General features: G+C 39.0%; 1 protein-coding gene across 6 annotated transcripts in view; it reads left to right on the forward strand.

The window, feature by feature from the left end:
* Positions 1-18,653, forward strand: part of dock4 (dedicator of cytokinesis 4) — a 366,243-nt gene that overhangs the window by 339,339 nt on the left and 8,251 nt on the right. For 2 of the 6 annotated variants that reach the window (XM_063057889.1, XM_063057890.1), the window contains exons 45-51: positions 1,325-1,446; positions 3,924-4,044; positions 7,341-7,422; positions 7,573-7,682; positions 10,636-10,708; positions 12,807-12,923; positions 15,555-15,634. In XM_063057889.1, the coding sequence (XP_062913959.1) occupies positions 1,325-1,446; positions 3,924-4,044; positions 7,341-7,422; positions 7,573-7,682; positions 10,636-10,708; positions 12,807-12,923; positions 15,555-15,634 (705 nt within the window). The remainder of the gene's footprint in view (positions 1-1,324; positions 1,447-3,923; positions 4,045-7,340; positions 7,423-7,572; positions 7,683-10,635; positions 10,709-12,806; positions 12,924-15,554; positions 15,635-18,653) is intronic. The other 4 variants (XM_063057892.1, XM_063057893.1, XM_063057891.1 and 1 more) reach the window with 3 other exon arrangements.

Consider the following 18,653-nt stretch of genomic DNA (forward strand, 5'->3'; position numbering starts at 1 on the left):
TTGCAGAGTTTAAATTTAACCAAGTTTGCTGACAGTATAAAGTTGGATGGAAAAGTACACTGTAACAAAACAGCAAGAGACAGCCTATTGATCTGTGGACCATTTCAGTGATTGGGCAAGAATGGGGTTGATTTCCTTTAATATGGGGACTGTAGACTTCGGGCTTTAGAACAAAAAATAGAAAAGAAGATTTTAAACAGAATGATGATTAACCAGACTCTATATTCAAAGCAATTCATACACTCTTGTACACCGATGTTAAAGTTAACATAATGGACAGAAAGGTATTATAAAGGTAAATCATGTATGAACCTAACTCAATCAGAGTTGAGCTGCAAAATTAGGTCTTGTGCGTTTAACTATCTAGCAGTACTGTGTACAGTTTTAGTCATCTTCCTTGGGAATACACTTGCCTTAATAGATGTGCAACAATGAATCATAAGATTCATTCCTGTCTGTAGAGGAGAAGTGAGGAGCGTTTGTCCTATGAGGAAGAATTGGTTAACACTTACCAAGTTTACAAGACCATGTAATCTTATTGAAATGGAGATCATATTTCTGAAGTGATGAAGGTTCAGTTTTTCTTTCTGGCGTTGCTGCCTCACCTGTGAGATGTTTCTAAATTTTTTTTGGTTTAGTTACTCATTTACACCATCTGCAGTTCTTTGATTTTCAATACATAGAGGTGGTCTTGCTTGGTTTTATTTAAAGGAATTTATTAAGCCTAATGAATTTTACCTGCTGAGAAAGAAAAGACTAACAATCACTTTGAATGAAGTATTTTGATTAATTGCTTCACTTTTCTTCCATCATTTAGTCAACTTTGCCTGGTGTGCTATGCTTGTTGCCAATGGTTCATCACAATAAGTTTCCCAAGTGCTTCCCCCACCCCCACTCGCCTGCCACCAAATCCCTTTACTTCTGCTTATCTATGTTTTATTTTGAACCTTTACCAATCTGTGACAGTGCTGACAGTGAATTGTAGAAACAGAAGTGTGCCAACAGATACTAAGGTAAGGGGACAGAACAGGTCTAGGTTCATAATGTGTTAGTAGTTAAGATTAGTGGATATAACTATGCATCTTTCTTAAATGCAAAGCAAAATCTGAGATATTTACAAAGCAACAAGGAAGCATTTACAATTTTTCAGATGTATGATATCATAAGAGGCAGCATGTAGAAAATGCTGTTGTGTGTTAAATCTGGAGAGATTTGGCTTAGTTCTGAAGATTATTTATATTTTCTGCCTGCAATTACTAAGTGTACTCATGGTTACATTGCGATTATATCTACATTTTTTTTATTGATTACGTTCTCTTTGCAGGACTTCCCAGCATATTCCCGTGTGAGTCCCATACACCTAACAAATGGAAGTCCCCGTACTTGCCGAAATCCTGCCCTGGGTGCTATAAGCCCAGATGGAGCCAGAATTGTCAACAGACGCAGGTAAGATTGCACCCAAGATAATATTTTGTTTTTGAAATGAACAGTTTCTCCTTAAGATTACAGTTTTTCATTTTTATTCACAGTGCACAAAAGAAATGCTATGTTCTGCACATCTTAATTACCTAGGAGAGCAGGCAGTTGAAAGAGCAGTACATATAATTTTGGTATAATTATTCTTCCAGATTAAAAAGTAACAATTTAATTCTAATGCTCTGCTATTAACCCTACAGTTCTTCATCTTTTTAACCAATTTTATTTGTTTATGTATATTGGAAAAAAACATTCTTTTATAATGAAGGAAGCATAGTCAAAATGCACACCGATTACTGATGAAGGTGATAATGCCTTGCATACAAACATTTGGATACTTGCACCACAGTTTAAAAGATACTAAGTCTTAGCATCATGCAAACCTTCCACCTTAAGTCCTACAGCAAAACAAACTGGCAGCAGTTTAATCCCCTCCATCAGCAGAATTAGGGCCGTGGCAAGGTTAAAATTTGAAATGATTGATTTACCACTCTGAACCCATTACGATCACACTTTACCTCTACTGCTGTGAAGAAGCTTCTCGGTGCCCACCTGAGAGGGCCTCATTAATCATAGCAAATTGCAGTTTTATAATTCACTTTGTGATTCAGAGCATTTTATAGAGTTCACTGTAAGGAATGCATGCCACACCTGATCTGCTCACAACTTAGCAGTCAACAGAATGAAACTCAACAAATAAATCTGAGTTATTTGTTTTTGAGCAGGAGTAGCTACCTCTAAATAAAATGTTAGGGAATAACCTGGGAATTGTCAGGTATCCATGATAGTGTCCAAACACCCACGTCTACACTACATCTCTGAATTGACTTTCTTGCAGCCATTTTTGTAAAACATTAACCCTTTTCAGCCCCCTGGGAAATTTGTGAATCAAGTGCTTTATTAGTTTACAGATAAATATCATCACTATACCTATTCAAGTGAGATGTCCAAAATGAACATATGAACTCTTATTGGCAGAGTTGCAGGGTAACCTTTTTAATTGTTGCGAATTTATCGAGGTATTAATCCAGATTAGGCTAAAACTAATTTCAATTCCACAAAGGAGTTTGGCAAGCACACTCCTCTGTCTTTACAGAGAGACTTAATTCTTCTAATCTGATGGTTGCCAAATGCACCTTCCCTAACCATCACAGCTCTAATTTGCTCCAAATGTGAACTAATCAGTTTGCATAGTGGGCTCCCCCTTGCTAATCTAGCTGTTATGTTGTTTTCCCATGCTTATTGTCTACAATCATTTTAACAATCGTTCCAGATAACAACTTTCTGAGGCATTGTCTTAATTCTTTATCTATCTTGATTTGTTCTCTGCTAAGTCTCGCTTCTCCTTCTCTATGAATATTTCAGCCAACATAGTGCTTACCGTCTTCTCTTCCCAGGAGGAGAACTGACCTTTATACCACCAATGCACAGCTTCTTAAATTTTCATCTAGAAACAATCTTTTAGGGCATGTTAATTATTTTGTAATCTAATGCTACTAATATGTTAATTACAATCCTACAACTTTCTGATATAGCACTGAGCCAGTTGCGGTGGAGTACCTATGTACAGTATGAATCTTGCCATTTTAATTAGAATCTGCTGAAAGTGGGCGAGGAATTCCAGGGAGCCGCCTAATACTTAAAGACCCAATCAGAAACAAGGAAGTTTAGATTAGTGATGTAGATATTAGTTCCATTGTTTAATTAAAATAGAAGGTGTAATTAATATCTATCCATACTGAAGGAGTTATGTATTGACATGCTAGGTATCCTTAAACATTTCAATAATTTCAAGTTTATATTTGTCTATCCTTCCCTTTTTTCTGTCCCCTCCATTTAATCCACATCCACACAAGAAACATTGCAGTTTTAGGCATCTAGAAAATTGCTCTGGTTGATATGTGAAGAAATTCACATAAGTAAAAGCAAGCAGATTCATCTCTATGTCAATCCATCCTTAACATGCCTCACACACTATTCCCTTTCGCCTTGATAATTTAACACATTCTAACCATCCTTTAGGAAATTCTTGAGTGCTTACATCAGCTGCTGCCAATACGTATAAGCAGGTGAGAAAAAACACTGCAAATCTGAAAAAACTTGTTATTACCATTTAACAACTAAGTTCTCAATCAATAACCCACTGTGTAAATTGAAGCACTAAGACTCTTAACTTATTTCCATACAGCTGAGCACTAAATATCCTCACTGCAAAACTGTCTAGTGTTGTAACATCAATCAAAAAGAAAAATTGAATAGTGGAGTTTTTTTGTAGAATAAAGATTAGTCATTCAATAATTATTTAAACATTATTATTCCAATATGAGATTTTCGAGAAAAAAGATGATTCATGCAATGATTATTCAATAATCATCTATTCTGTCAGTTTTAGGAACTGATCACATTTTCACTGTTAATGCTGGGATGTGTTCTGATATTTATTGCAGCCCATTAAGTTACCCAGCATTCAACAGATATTCTTCTTCATCCTTGTCATCTCAAGCATCAGCTGAAGTTAGCAACATCACCGGGCAGTCTGAAAGCTCTGATGAAGTCTTTCATATGCAGGTATATTATGTCTTCTATAAATGAAAATAACTAACTATTTTTAGTAAACACCTTTTCATTTAAGCAGGTAATCTGAGTTAGTAAACACAAAATACTCTGCAGATGCTGGGGTCAAAGCAACACTCACAACACGGACACTCACAACCGTGTTGTGAGTGTTAATCTGAGTTAGTAAAAGTACCTGCTATGCAATGTTGTTTCTGTAAGTCTCAGAACGTTCACAGCACTACAATTGATGAGCAGGAGCATATGATAATTTGAATGAAGTCAGCAGCAGCTCGAGTCCCATTCCCATGGAACCTTTGTATGAAAAGAATATTTGACCATATTGCACTGTAATAATGCTTCACTCCATCAATATTTTAAAAGTTGTTTTGGAACTCAGGACACCTTTTGATCATCTTTCTTCAACTCTGATCCTATGATCATTCCACTATTCAGAAGCACTAAGAATGCCTACTATTTATGCATGGTGCATGAACACTAGGGGAATATTTAAATAAAAAGCACCCTTTTTAGACATTTCTTCTCTTTCAAATAATAAGCTTGATTTTCAGTCTTAATTGCTGCCTGTTTGCTGCTTGGGTATCTTTTCTGCAGAAATATTAGCACAGTGAGACGCCTCTTATAGCCTCCTATCCCTTCAACTACACTGAATTTGGATTTCCCTTCAGGCCATTTTCTGTTTTCTCTCTTATTTTCATATATTTATCTTGAAGCATTCTGTATTCCTTCAATAATTCATAGTGTATTCTTGATAACAGTCATTTTAGTAAATTTTACACTTGTATACTGGAGGGAATACTTACTGTGCTGTGAAGTACTGTTTTTTCTGTATTGTTAATAACCTTCCTATAACATTTGTCTTGTGATCTGGCTGTCATTGATTTTATTTCAACTGTTTCTAAGTTTATCACTCAACCAGTTTATGAGTTATTAAACACAATAGTATTTATGCATTAAATTAAAAATAACATTGTATATATTTTTAAAACTGGCTTTCATCTTTACCATCTGGATGATTTTTATCTACTTGTTATGAATGGATTGGCTGTCCTATGCTCAGAACCAGGTATATAAGCCTGCACAAGAATGGCAGCGTTTGTTTTTAGCAGTCAGATGTTTAATAAGATAATTATATGCTGCTCTAGAACAGACTCCAATAATTTCAAGTATAATTGAATGTTGCTTCATTGGCTGGAATTTCCTTGGCCAGCCAGGGTAACAGTTGTTGGTTCCAAAGAATCTTGTTCGGTTTCTGGAAGCAGCTGGTAATATGACTTGAGATTTTATCATTTGAGGAAGGGTGGGATAAGAAATGAATGCTGCTAAATAGGTCTGTTGCCTTCAGTCTTTAAGGAATTTCTATGTGCTGATGACACTGATAAGGTGGCAAAAGTTATTTGAACTGGCAATCTAGCAAGCTCTCAATTGTCCATTCTACTTTTCATTTTCAGAATATTTTCATCAGTGGACACATTCTGGGCCATTAGCATTGGTGCTTGGCCATGTAAGAAAATAGGCTATACGATTTCATTGTACTATCGTAGTACTTAAGTACTTCCTACTTTAGTGACCCATTCGGTTGGAAGTGATGCTATGATAGCGCGATGCTATTACAGCTCAGAGGGTTTGAGTTCAATTTCGGCATCCTCTGTAAGAAAGCTTGTATGTTCTTCCTGTGTGACCGTGGGTTTCCTCTGGGTACTCCAGTTTCCTCTCATAGTTCAAAGACATTCTGGTTAGTAGGTTGATTATTCATTGTAAATCGTACTGTGATTAGGCTAGATTTAAGTAAGTGGGATGCTGGACAGTGGGGCTTATTGGGTCAGAAGGGTGTGTTCCGCACTGTATCGCCAAATAAATTAATTGTATTAAAATAATAGAAGATGGCTATGAAGGTACTGGACCAAGTCTAGAAACATATTTAACCTTGTTGAGGTCCCATCCTGGTGCTACAGAACAAAAACAAGGTTGGCCCTGGAGGGACCAATGATGGATACACGATTCACCTTCAAAATGTTGCAAAGAAACTAAAATCCAGAATGGCCATGATCAGGAAGATGGCAGGAACCAAATGGGGTGCTAACCAGTCAGTCGTACATATATCTAGCCTAGCACTATGTTTCTCAGTTGCTGAATATTGAGCACTCACCTTGGGAGAAAAGTGTTCACACAAACATCGTCAATGTACAGCTCTATATTTCTTTGAGAATAATCTCAGGAGCCCTAAAATCCACACCAGTCCAATGGCTCCCGACAATGAGCGGAATAGCATCCCCAGAGATCCATACAAGAGCAGCTTCAGCGAGTGTATCCAAAATATATCCAACAACATTCCAGTTTGTTAAACTCATTGAGAGTGGTCTTCAACTTCCTGACTGAAATCCCCAAAACCTTTCATAACCTTGAGAAACTTTGACTCCTATGACAAACACATTGAATGGTGGCGTTGCTGGCACAGCAACACGCCCCCTCCTGGCGGAGATCTGACTGATGACCTTACCTCACTCTTCCTGAGCTTTACTACTGCTACCAGAAAAAAATGGACAGCCACAAATAGACTCAGAAGTCGGCATCTCAGGACAGCGCAAACACTACGCCGATGGGGTGACCGACAAACCCAGCTTGCCCCTTTGGTGCCTCAACTCAGGATACCCTCCACCTGGTTTAAACATGCCCTGTCACCAAGATCTGAGACGGCTTTGCCGTGGTCCATCGACGTGGCCATGAGCTGGAGGAGCGGCTTGACAAAAACCAATTAGAAGTGTGAAGAGTAAAACATCAGCCATGCGAAGCAACAATGCCTCTAATAGGAACCTTACACAAACAATAGCATCATTACTGCCTGTCTAACAATGAAATTATCGGAGGTGACTCACATCAAGTGCCTGGTGCAATTTCCAAAGTAATACAAGACAACTCACACAAAAAAAACATTATCACATTTCACTCCATACAAAATGTGTTGACAGTTGCTTGGTGCTGAAACAGTGGGAAGCAAAATGCAAATACAGTTTTAACCTCCAGAAGTCTAATAGCTTTGACAGCAAGATAAACCAGTGTGCACAAGACTGCCACCTGTCAAGCTTTTGCTGATTACTTCTTGTTCCCAAGGTAAAAGAAATGACTGCACAGAGCCCTGCCTTGCAGTGGTTGGAGCCACCCTAGAGTGACCCACACAAGTCTAAGCTTTTTCTCTCTTAGATCAGTGACTTGCATGTATTCTGTGTTTTTCATCCCTCTAAAGCAAAATATTGTCTTTAATAAAAAAATGCATTGTATATCATTTGTAGGCAAGTCCATCTACCTCAAGCTTAAGCTCCACACACTCAGCCTCCCCAAACGTAACAAGCTCAGCTCCATCCAGTGCTAGAGGTATGTCTACTCATTTGCATCAACCACGCTTTTTTTTATTCAATCCAAAAGCACTAGGTCAATTTCTTTGCTGAAAGTTGTACAAAATTTGCAAGACTATGATAATGGTCAAGTAGTTTTGAGAAAATGTTTTCTTACTATATATTTTAGGTTCCCCACTGCTCTCTGATAAGCACAAACACACAAGGGAAAATACGTGTCTTTCTCCCAGAGAACGGCCCTGCAGTGCCATTTATCCAATCTCCTTGGAGCCAGCACAGGTAAGCAGACCATGAGAAGAGGTCATTGTCAGCACTTCTTACAAATAAGCAAGATTGCAAACATGCATACTCAAACTTAATAAAGCTGAGTATTTCACAATTTTGCTAAACTGCTAATATGGATGAGTAAAGCATGTAAAGTGAAGTGGATCGATTTCATTCAGAATGAAGCATTTAGGCCATGGCAACGTTGTATCAATGTCTACTTCAAAGCAAATTGAAGAGAGGGGAACCATGTACTGTATCTTTCTTTTATTGCTCCCCACTCTTCATGTTCCTGAAAAGATTCCAACTTCACTCATCCACAATTCCATTCTGAATAATCTTTATTTGATTGGGCTCCTCAACCAGGTCTCACCCTCCACCTATGATCCTTAGATGTTATCAAAATGTCTGCTCTCAGTAGCTCTGGCTGCTTCTTGGTCTAGCCAAAATCTTAGCTCCCTTAACTCTAAACATGGCAGACTTGAATGGACATGGAGGACAACTGATTTAGGCACTCACCTCCTCATTTGGTTGAATCATATAAACATTGTTCGACCCTGCTGCCGTATACCAAACCAGGCCTTGTGGAAACCAAATCTGACCTTTGGTTCTGCAGTGTCACCTGACCCACCTCTCAGAAACAGTTAATTTGGGTTAAACTATTGTGATAAAGGTGTACTTTATGTTTTGAACAGAGAATAGAAAGTAGTGGACTCAGCAACAGGATGGGATGGAGGTGAAAGTTATTTGTCAATTCTGAACTGAGAACTGAACTGTAACTAGATGATGTGTGCAGATCAATGTAAACACTGAATTGCACAGCCTTAGGATTGGCATTAGAGACCTGCCACCCCACCAGGGATAGGTTCCTCTTGTCCTCACCTACCACCACACCAGCCTCCACGTCCAACCCATAATTCTCCATAACTTCCACCACCTCCAATGGGATCTGACCACCAATCACATCTTTTCCTCCCACCCCACTTTCCCCTTTCCACAAGGATTCCTCCCTACATGACTCCCTTCTCCACTTGTTCCTCCCCACTGATCTCCCTCCTGGCACTTATTGGCAAGCGGGACAAGTGCTCCACCTGCACCTACACCTCCTCCCTCGCTACCATTCAGGGCCCCAAACAGTTTTGCCGGTTGAGGTGGAACTTCACCTGTGAGTCTGTTGGGGTCATCTACAGTATCTGGTACTCCCGGTGTGGCCTCCTGTATATCGGTGAGACCACTTTGTTGAGCACCTATGCTCCATCCGCCAGAAAAAGCGGGATCTTCTGGTGGCCACCCATTTCAATTCTACTTCCCATTCCCATTCTGACAGACCTCTACTGCTGCGATGAGGCCACACTCAGGTTGGAGGAGCAACACCTTATATTCCATCTGGGTAGCCTCCAACCTGATGACATGAATATCGATTTCTCGAACTTCTGATAATGCCCCCACCCACTCTCCTTCACCATTCCCCATTCCCCATTCCTGCTTCCCTCTTTCACCTCCCCTGCCCATCACCTCCCTCTGGTGCTCCTCCCACTTACCTTTTTTTCATGATCTTCTGTCCTCTCATATCAGATTCCTCCTTCTCCAGCCCTATATCTCTTTCACCAATCAACTTCCCAGCTCTTTACTTCACTCCTCCCACTCTCCCAGTTTCACCTATCACTTAGCACCTTGTACTTCTTCCTTCCCTCCCCCCACTTTCTTGCTCTGGCACTTCTTCTATTTTTCTCCAGTCCTGCTGAAGGGTCTCGGCCTGAAAGGTCGACTGTACTCTTTCCCATAGATGCTGTCTGCCCTGCTGAGTTCCTCCAGTATTTTGCATGTGTGGCTTGGATTTCCAGCATCTGCAGATTTTCTCTCGTTCACGGGTTATTTTTGTCTTGCACACAAATAACATAATGGTCATGCTAATCATGGGTGGTAAGATGGAGATACATCTCTGCCAAAAGAGGTGTAAGGCGTTCCTTCTCTCTGCTAGCCTGCAGGTCACCCTTGGGCAAGGTGTAGCACCTGCCTAGCCCCCCGGATCAGGGTCTCATGAAGCCATGGGAGCAGGTGGTGGAAGGTCGAATGAGCAGCAGTTGCATATCACAAGTTGGTTATGCAGCCACTGACACCAGGCAGACAATCTCTGGAGAGTAATGATAATGGCTGGGGTTATCTGTCTTATAAAGACACTGCCCAGAAGGCACTGGCAAGCTACTTCTGTAAAAAAAAATAAATTTGCCAAGAACAGTCATGGTCATGGGGACCATGATGACCCATGTCATATGACATGGCACATAATAATGATGATAATGGTAACTATCGTGAAATTGACCAACTCAATTATCTTACATATTCACAAACTTGGGAGACTGCAGTGCTGATTTGGTATTATTCACTTTGTGCTGCTGAGGTCAAAATTGCAAAAAGTTGCAAAATTGTGACAACTACTGCTTTAGACTTCGTAGGTGTAAAATAGTGAAAAGTTTTTGCAAACCAGGTTTTCATAGTAAAAGCAAAAACAAGCTGCTGTAGTAACTCAGCAGCTGAAGCAACATCTGTGGAAAAATAGGGATAGTCGATAGGTGTCTTGATGCCAAGTCTAGATGCAAAACATCGACTGTCCCTTTGCCTGCACAGAATACTGACCCACTGAGCTCCCCCAGCAGTTTATTTTCATTTAGCTTCAGATTCTAGCATTTGCAATCTTGTGTTTCCATTTTAAACCTTGTCCCGTGCAAATTTTTATATTCTGCAAAAGAAAAATTGATGAAGCTCAAAATGTACCTTTTAAGTCTGGTTTTCAAAACTATCACTTGTTATGGACAAATTTTGATAAAGATCATAATATTATCAAGTTTTACCCTACAGCATTGTTTTATTTCTAGCAGATGCACTATATTTTACACCTTTATTCAACCTATAATCTTGCTCGAATTATCACTTCTAACATTATTTGCAATAAATTCTTGTCGTTTAGCAGACACTTACCCAGCAAATCGGTGACTCCTGCATGCCCCGAAGTGATCCTAATTTATCTGCACCTGAGAAAGGTGGGGATTGTGCTAAAGTTTCTTATTTTGCATTATTTTACAATGGTTAACTGTTGTACTGGATTAGTCAATGGAGTACAATTTGGTCAATCTGAAATTCAGGAACAAAAGTCAAATTAGTGTTTGGGACAACTTAGTGTACTGGAATCCATTTGTGCGGAATGATCCTATGTTTCTTTTGTGCTTGTATCTAAATGTATCTGAAACTATTATAGAATTTCCATTCCACTGCTCAGTTGGGGAATCACAGGATGTGGGGTTTGTGCACGTAGAGGTGTTGGTGGTAAGGCAGAAGATCATTCATAATTCTAATAAGTGTTAGAGTTCTTATGAAGAGCTGAATGGCTTACTTCAATTCCTGTTTGTTTCACTTTCTCCACCTGACTGAGATGTCCGGTCAATATGTTGATCGCTTTTGTGTAGAGAGCACAGTTCCCTCTAAGCTGCACGGGTGCGTGGCTGCAGAGTAACTGAAATGTTGCTGCACTGTTGGAATTCTCTTTTATATAATGTTTATTAAAGTGCTGTGCAGTCTTCAGGCCATGTAAAAACAAATAAACAAAATAAATTCCTGCTCAGGCCAATAGTTGGTCCGTGCAGCTGTAAAAAAATATATAGAATGTTGATAGAGTGTGTGTACCTGAAACCAGTTTTAAATATGTTTCCCCTGCTTCATTTGTCAAATTCCTTCCATTCAATTTTAAGTAATATTCTGAGATGGTTCTTCACTTTCTTATAATTGTGTATGTATATTAATATAATTACTCTGTGGGCTAAGATCAGTTTTATCAGTCTTTTCTTGAGGGAGTCTAGATAATATCATACACATTTCTGAACGTGCAACTCTATCTATACTAATGTAATATAGAGAATTATGAGTGTCATATTGCAACTAAAAGAAAAGTAGATTAGAAAATTAGATTAGTAGATGTCTTCTGATTTGCCAAGCACTTAAATTTTAAAACATTAAGGGAAATTTAAGGCCTGAAAATAGCTATTTTGTCTTGATTGAATTTAAAAAGTCTCAATCACCACTCCACTCCATACCAATCTCTCCTACAGAGGCAATACAGGGTTGTGGCAGACAGCATCCCACTCCTAGAGGTAGGTATAGTCATTGAGAATATATGACTATATAGGTGCCATATAACTGTTATTTGAAGTTGCATTCCTGCTGGACATTGATAATTGAGGAATGAAACAACAGTGAGTTCCAGCGGAATTGTTCCCACTCTTAATCCAAATCCACCAGTCCCCGAAGCACATTTCTCCCACCCTTCACTATTTGGATCTTTCCATCTCCTTGCTGTGATCTTCATCTCCTATTGTCCAAACTAGTACCTACTGGCATAGCCCTGTATGCTCAACAGCCTGATTGTTTTATAATGTTGCTCATTGTGCCAAAAAGGTCACAGATTAATCAGATATTGTTAAAGCCACCAGAGACTGAAGAGCACTGTTCTTCCAGCTTCCTAACTTAAAAGTGGCAGAACCCCCAAACCCTCCCATCTTAAGTGATCTCTGTTCTCAAGACAGGCATGGGACCATTATATCAAAGTGCCTTCTACATATTGTATTGGCAGATATTCATATAAATATTTTCAGGATGTAGTACGAGTCATATTACAACTGTGATGGGCCATATTAAAATACTAGCAAATTTGCAACAGCACTTGGTATGCTGTCTTCATCAGAAAACTCTTCATAAAAGGACACTGAATAAATGTTAACCAGAGATATCCAAAAATACAGTCAAAAAGGGAAGAGATTTTTGAGGAGGAAATTCTAGAGCTATGGGATTTGGATAAATGAAGTAATGAAAAGTTAAACTAGGACAGTTAACAGTTCCAAAGTTGTCAGAGTGACCTGGGGCGAAAGTAAGTGAGAAATTTATAAATGGGCTACGTCCTAAAGAGATTTAAACATAAAGATAAAAAAGTTTAAGTTGACAATGTTCAAATACTGTATAGGGAACCAAATAGATCAGTGTGCATCACTATGATCCACTAAAACAAATAGTAGTAACTGTATAATAATGTAATACATTTAATTAGGGACATGTTTCACCCCACTAAACAATGCACATATTCTTTCATAGTCATGAACCCAACTCCAAGTAGTTGGAGCCTAGACAGTGGTAAGGAAGCGCGAACCTGTGTGCCAGACAATGCAAGACTGGTGTCTCCTCCCGTCCCACCCAGACCAACACAGACAGGTAAAATGTCACATAGTTTAACTCCAGGTTTTGGAATCTACAAACCATGGGTATTTTGATATAACCACTGTAAGTTAATTTTATAGAAAACTTACAGGGAAAAATACAAGTAAATACTGCTCTCAATTTAGTCCATCAAAGGCAATTTCCATGAAATTCAATTATGCTTTGCATTCATTTGCTTTGCCATAGTTTCAAGATGTTCATTAAGTGTTTCGATGAATTTGTTGTGTGTCCTCCAGTGTGTGGACTGGTAGCAGAATATCATTCTCATAACATCTAATAACATCAATCAAAGACTTTAAAAGTATCAGATGAAGTTTACGTAATTTGGATAATTTAATTAAGTTTGTATTTTTTTCATTCCCATGTCCTCATGATGCAGCTGAACTTCATATCCTCCTCATGAAGACTACCTGACTCCTCTTTCATTGTTCCTATATGATATGTACTGTAAATTCTCATCCACACATTTCACATCTTGATAATCAACTGTTCCAAGATACTTGGGCATGATCATTCCACCTTTTAGTCTTTAAAAGTTATCAACGAGGTAAAATTTGTGTTGACCAATCATTTTATGCATTTAACTTATTTATCCATTGTCCATGGCTTTCGTGACCTTTGCAATTTGTCTTTCAATGTCTAAAATTTATTATCACTGTACTTGTATTTAAACCTGCTTCTTGTCATGTCTGTCCCGCTATAATTATGCAGGGCTCCAAAGTCTCCTCTCATGATGCCAACCACATCCCTTCCCTCCAACTTCACCCACAAACATTCCGTTCTTCTGCCTTTGCCTGCTTAAACATCTCTTTCTTCATCCCAGCATTAATGCCTTCAGATGTTTTACCTCTATGCTCCCAATATTTTCTCTGAAAATCTCCTCATCTGTTCTGTCTCCATAAAGTTTTAAGTCATTCCAATAAAACTTCCTTTGGTTTAAATCACAGAATTGTACAGCATAGTAACAGGCTCACCAAACCTATGCCAGCCATTATGCCTATCTGTCCAAATTCCGGTTGCCTGCATTAATTCCATGTCCCTCTGTGCTTTATTCATTTGAAGTACTTGTCCAGATGTCTCTGAAGTTCATTCCAGATGCCAATTATTATTTGTGTGAAAATATTACATCTCAGATCCTTCCCTCTCTCCCTCTAGTTAACTAGTCTTAGACGTGCATACCATGGGGAACAGACACAACCTTTCTACCCAATCCATGTCTTTCATTATTTTATATACCTATATGATTGTCACCATTCAACCGCCTCTTCTCTAGAGAATACAGACCTAGACTATCATGTTGCTTCTCATAACTCAAGTTCTCTAATCCAGGCAACATACAAGTGGTATTTTTTCTGTACCGTCTCTAGATTAATCACATCTTTCCTCCAGTGTGCACACAACTCTGCAAGGGCAGCCTAACCAACATTTTGTTCAACTGCAATGTAGTATCTCAACTCTTACTCAATGTCTCAGATGATAACAGCAAACAGGCCTTATGTTTCTTCACCTTCCTATTACCTGCATTGTCATTTCTAGGGAACTGTATACTTAGATCCCAAGACCTTTCTTTTCAACCATTGTCTTATGACTTCAGGAAGCTCTTGGGAAAGTTTTTCTACATTGAAGACACAATACAAATGAATATTCTTTGTTGTATGCAATCAGAATTTCAGGATGAAAACACTAATCTTAAATTAATCCCATTTTTTAATATTATAGTCTCATTAATTCCCACAAGATTCTACAACATCTATAGGTTCAATACAGCTGTTATAGAGGAAAAACTTAATAAACTTATTAAATTTGCTGCAAGCTTTTTTTAAGGAATCACTATTTTTTGAGAGGTGATGAGCTATCAATGAAATCATGCAGCACTTTGAATCAGATCTTCAAATAGTCAACACATCAATACCACTGAAGTTATAATTCTTAAAGAAGCAAAAGTAAAATTCCAAGTATATGTTTATAAATAGTCATCTGGGTCATGAATGAAGGCTTGTATCTCCAGACGTTAGATATCTGGACTGTCTTTATCTCGTTGTGATTATGATGTAAGCCATTCAGCTAACAAACTTGTGTGATCTTGCAGGAGGTTTGAAGAATGTCTAGCAGAACCTGCTGTTTAATTCAAGGCATTTTAACTATGCATATTAAATTTCGAGGAAAATATATTCCACACAGACAGTTAAATGCTTTTGATATGGCTTTTTACTTAACAAGTACTTACTAAAAGCTAATCTGTAATCAAGAAAGGAGGATAATGAGCAGTTACTACTCATTTTTCTTGTTTTCTGCTCAGTAGGATGACCAAATGGGGAGGGCGAAGGGGTTGATGGAAGGCGGGGGGGGGGAATAGTTTAATACATAAGCATTCAGTAAAGGAAAAATGGTATAACAAAGCAGATACAACTTGCCACTGTCTCCATGTGCGTTTTTAGCACTTGGACATCTTGTATACAATCAAACTGAGTAAAGCATGTCACTCCAAGAACTTGTCCTTTGTTAACTGCTTTAGACTTGTAATGAACTATGAATTACACTAACTCTATTATGTTGCAGTAAGCAATACTTTACAGATATCATTTCTCCATTGGGAAACCAGTATTTTTTTATTTGCTGATACAGGTTCACCTGCAAAGACATACAGGTCCTTTTCTCCACAGGCATTTGATACTCCTCCTGCACTTCCCAGATCTCCTCATAAGGTATGGGTTTTGATTACAAAAGAAATGTATGTATTTCAGAAGGTGCAAACAATTTAACTTTGTCTTTTACACATCAGAAGGGAAACATGCATCCCTAATTTTAAAAAAAGGAGTAGGTATGCAGCTAGATATAGAAATAAATAAATCAGAAGTAGAAGCATGATTACACAATTTTTATCTAGGGAGAATAAAACAGTGTGGAGGATGGCTACATATAAATTCTGATAAAAATCAATCGAATTTATTTCCAGATGTATGTTTACCAGGTTTGATTGATTTATCTATCCATCTTGCCCAGGATGCCACTGGTGAACCATAGCGATGTGTTGCGGGCAGTTTACAAACCTTCTAAATATACTTCTTTTGAGTCACATTCACTGCAGTCTGCAGCCTACAATTTCCCTTTAAGGAACATAATTTTGAATTGTCTTAAAAAAACTAGCAATTTCACGATCTTCTGAAAGACTCTGTAGAGTTGATTCTTGGGCATGCTTTAAGTGGATGAGGGTACGTCGCTACTACTGAATGAGTGGGGGAACGGGAGGACTCCAAGCCAGGCTAAAACCAAGGGGCAGGAAACTTCTACCCAGCATCTTGTTAGCAAATTTACAGTTGCTGAACAACAAGATTGACGACCAAAGGGCAAGATTGCAGTATAGCGGAGAAATAAGGAATAGCTACATTCTCTGATTCACAGAGCCATGGCTCACTCCAGACACATCAGATACATTGGTAAGACCCAGGGCTTCTCAATACACAGGATAGATGGGAATGCTGATTTGGAGAAGGCAAAAGGTTGTTGTCTGTGTTTCACAATTAACTCTGTGGTGCTTGGATGCAATGGTCTTATTGCACTTTTATTCTCCTGACCTGGAACATCAAAAGATTAAGTGCCAACTGTTCTACTTACCGAGTGAGCTCTCCTCCATGATCCAGACCGCAGTTTACATACTGCTGAAGGCCATTGTTAAGCATGCAGTTGACATATTGAATGCCACCATGAGCAAACAAGGAACAGCTTATCCCGAAGCCTTTCAAATCACTGTTGGGGACTTCAGTCACGCTTATTTGAAGAAATATCTGCCCCGTTATCATCAACATATCACCTGCAGCACCAGGTGTCCTAGAACACTTGACCTTATTATACTACAATTAAAAATGCATACCATGCTATGGCTGGACTGTATTTCAGAAAATCTAATCACTCGGCTGACCTCCCTCTATCAGCATACAGGTAGAGGCTAAAGATTCCACAGATAAGGACAAAAAATAGGTGGCTGTGGGAGGCAGAGGGGATGCTATGTGATTGGTGGGCGAGGCCATATTCAAGGACTCTTCAGCAGATCTGATCCAGTACACCACTGTTGTCACAGACTTTATAAAAACATCCGTAGATGAGTGTGTTCCCATAATATCATTCAGAGTCTTCCCCAACCTGAATCCTTGGATGAACAATGAGATCCACAATATGTTGAGGGCTAGATCAATGGCATTCATATTAGTGACCAAATGCAATACAAGATGTCCAGGTATGATCTCCAAAAAGGCATCTCCTATGCAAGGTGGCAATTCCGGACCAAACTTCGATCACTTAAGGATGCTTGACAGGTGTTGGAGGGCTTGAGTGCTATCACCTCCAACAAAGTGAAACCAAGCAACATAGGTGACAATAATGGTTCTCTTCCATCTACATTTTCATCCAGGCTATTTAAATACACCAAAAAACAACAGAGGTCCCAATACAGATCCTTGTGAAATACCATTAATCACAGATTTAAAGTTAGAATAAGTCCCTTTGACCACTACCCTGTCTTCAATGAGCAAGCCAGTTCTAAATCCAAAAGGCCAATTTACCAGATCCCCTGCATCTTAATCTTCTGGATGAGTCTCCTATGAGGGCCCACATCAAATTCCTTGTAGACAACAACCACAGTTCTTCCTTCGTGAATCACCCTTGTCATCTCATCAAAAAAACTCAAATCAAGTTAGTAAGACACGACTTGCCCTGCACAAAGGTATTCTGGCTCTCCATAATTAGGCCATGGTATTTTAAATGCTCACAAATCCTATCTCTAAGAATTCTCTCCATTAACTTCCCTACTACTGTCTTGAGACTCACTAGTCTATAGTTTCCAGGATAACCCCTGGTTCCCTTGTTGAATAATAGAACAACATTAACTATTCACCAGTCCTCCGGGACCTCGCTTATGGCTAGAACGAACACAAAGATATTGGTCAAGGCCCTAGCAATGTCATCTCTTTCCTCTCTCAATAACCTCATGTATATCCCAATCAGGCCCTCAGGACATCCATGTAATGGTCTTTAAGAAACCTAACTCTACCTCCTCATTTACCTTGAAATGCCCTAGCATATTAATACACTTGGTACTGATCACCCTATCTTTTATGTCCTTCTCTTTGGTAAATTCTGACGTAAAGTACTCATTTAGGACATCACCCACATCCTCTGCATCCAAATAAATGTTCCCTCCTTTATCCCTGAGTGGTCCTACCTTCTTGCCAGTTATCCTCTTGCTCCTGATTTATGTACAGAATGCCTTGGGCTTCTCTTTAATCCCACTTGCCAAGGGCTTTTCATGGTTCCTCCTGGCTTTCCTAATTAACCTTCTTGTTCTTTTATGACTTCTTTATAATCCTCAAGCACACGGTTTGGTTCTCTCTTCATAAGCTTTAAGTACTTTTCCTTAATCTTCTTGACTAAATTCATCACCTCCCTTGACATCCAAGGTTTTCTTATCTTGCCATCCTTGTCTTTCCTTCTGACTGGAACATACCTGTCCTGTACTCTAGTGTAGATGGTCTTTAAACTACCTCCATGTGTCGGATGTGAATTTGCCCAAAGCCAGCTGTTCCCAATTTACTCTGAGTTCCTGCTTAATGCTCTCATAGTTTGCCCTGCTCCAATGTAATTTTCTCCTGTGCGGTCCATACCTATCCTTTTCTATAGCTATCTTCAGACTTAGGGAGTAGTGATCACTGTTCCTTAACTGCTCACCCA

Source organism: Mobula hypostoma, chromosome 9 (genome assembly GCF_963921235.1).
Source record: "Mobula hypostoma chromosome 9, sMobHyp1.1, whole genome shotgun sequence".
Lineage (NCBI taxonomy): Eukaryota > Metazoa > Chordata > Chondrichthyes > Myliobatiformes > Myliobatidae > Mobula > Mobula hypostoma.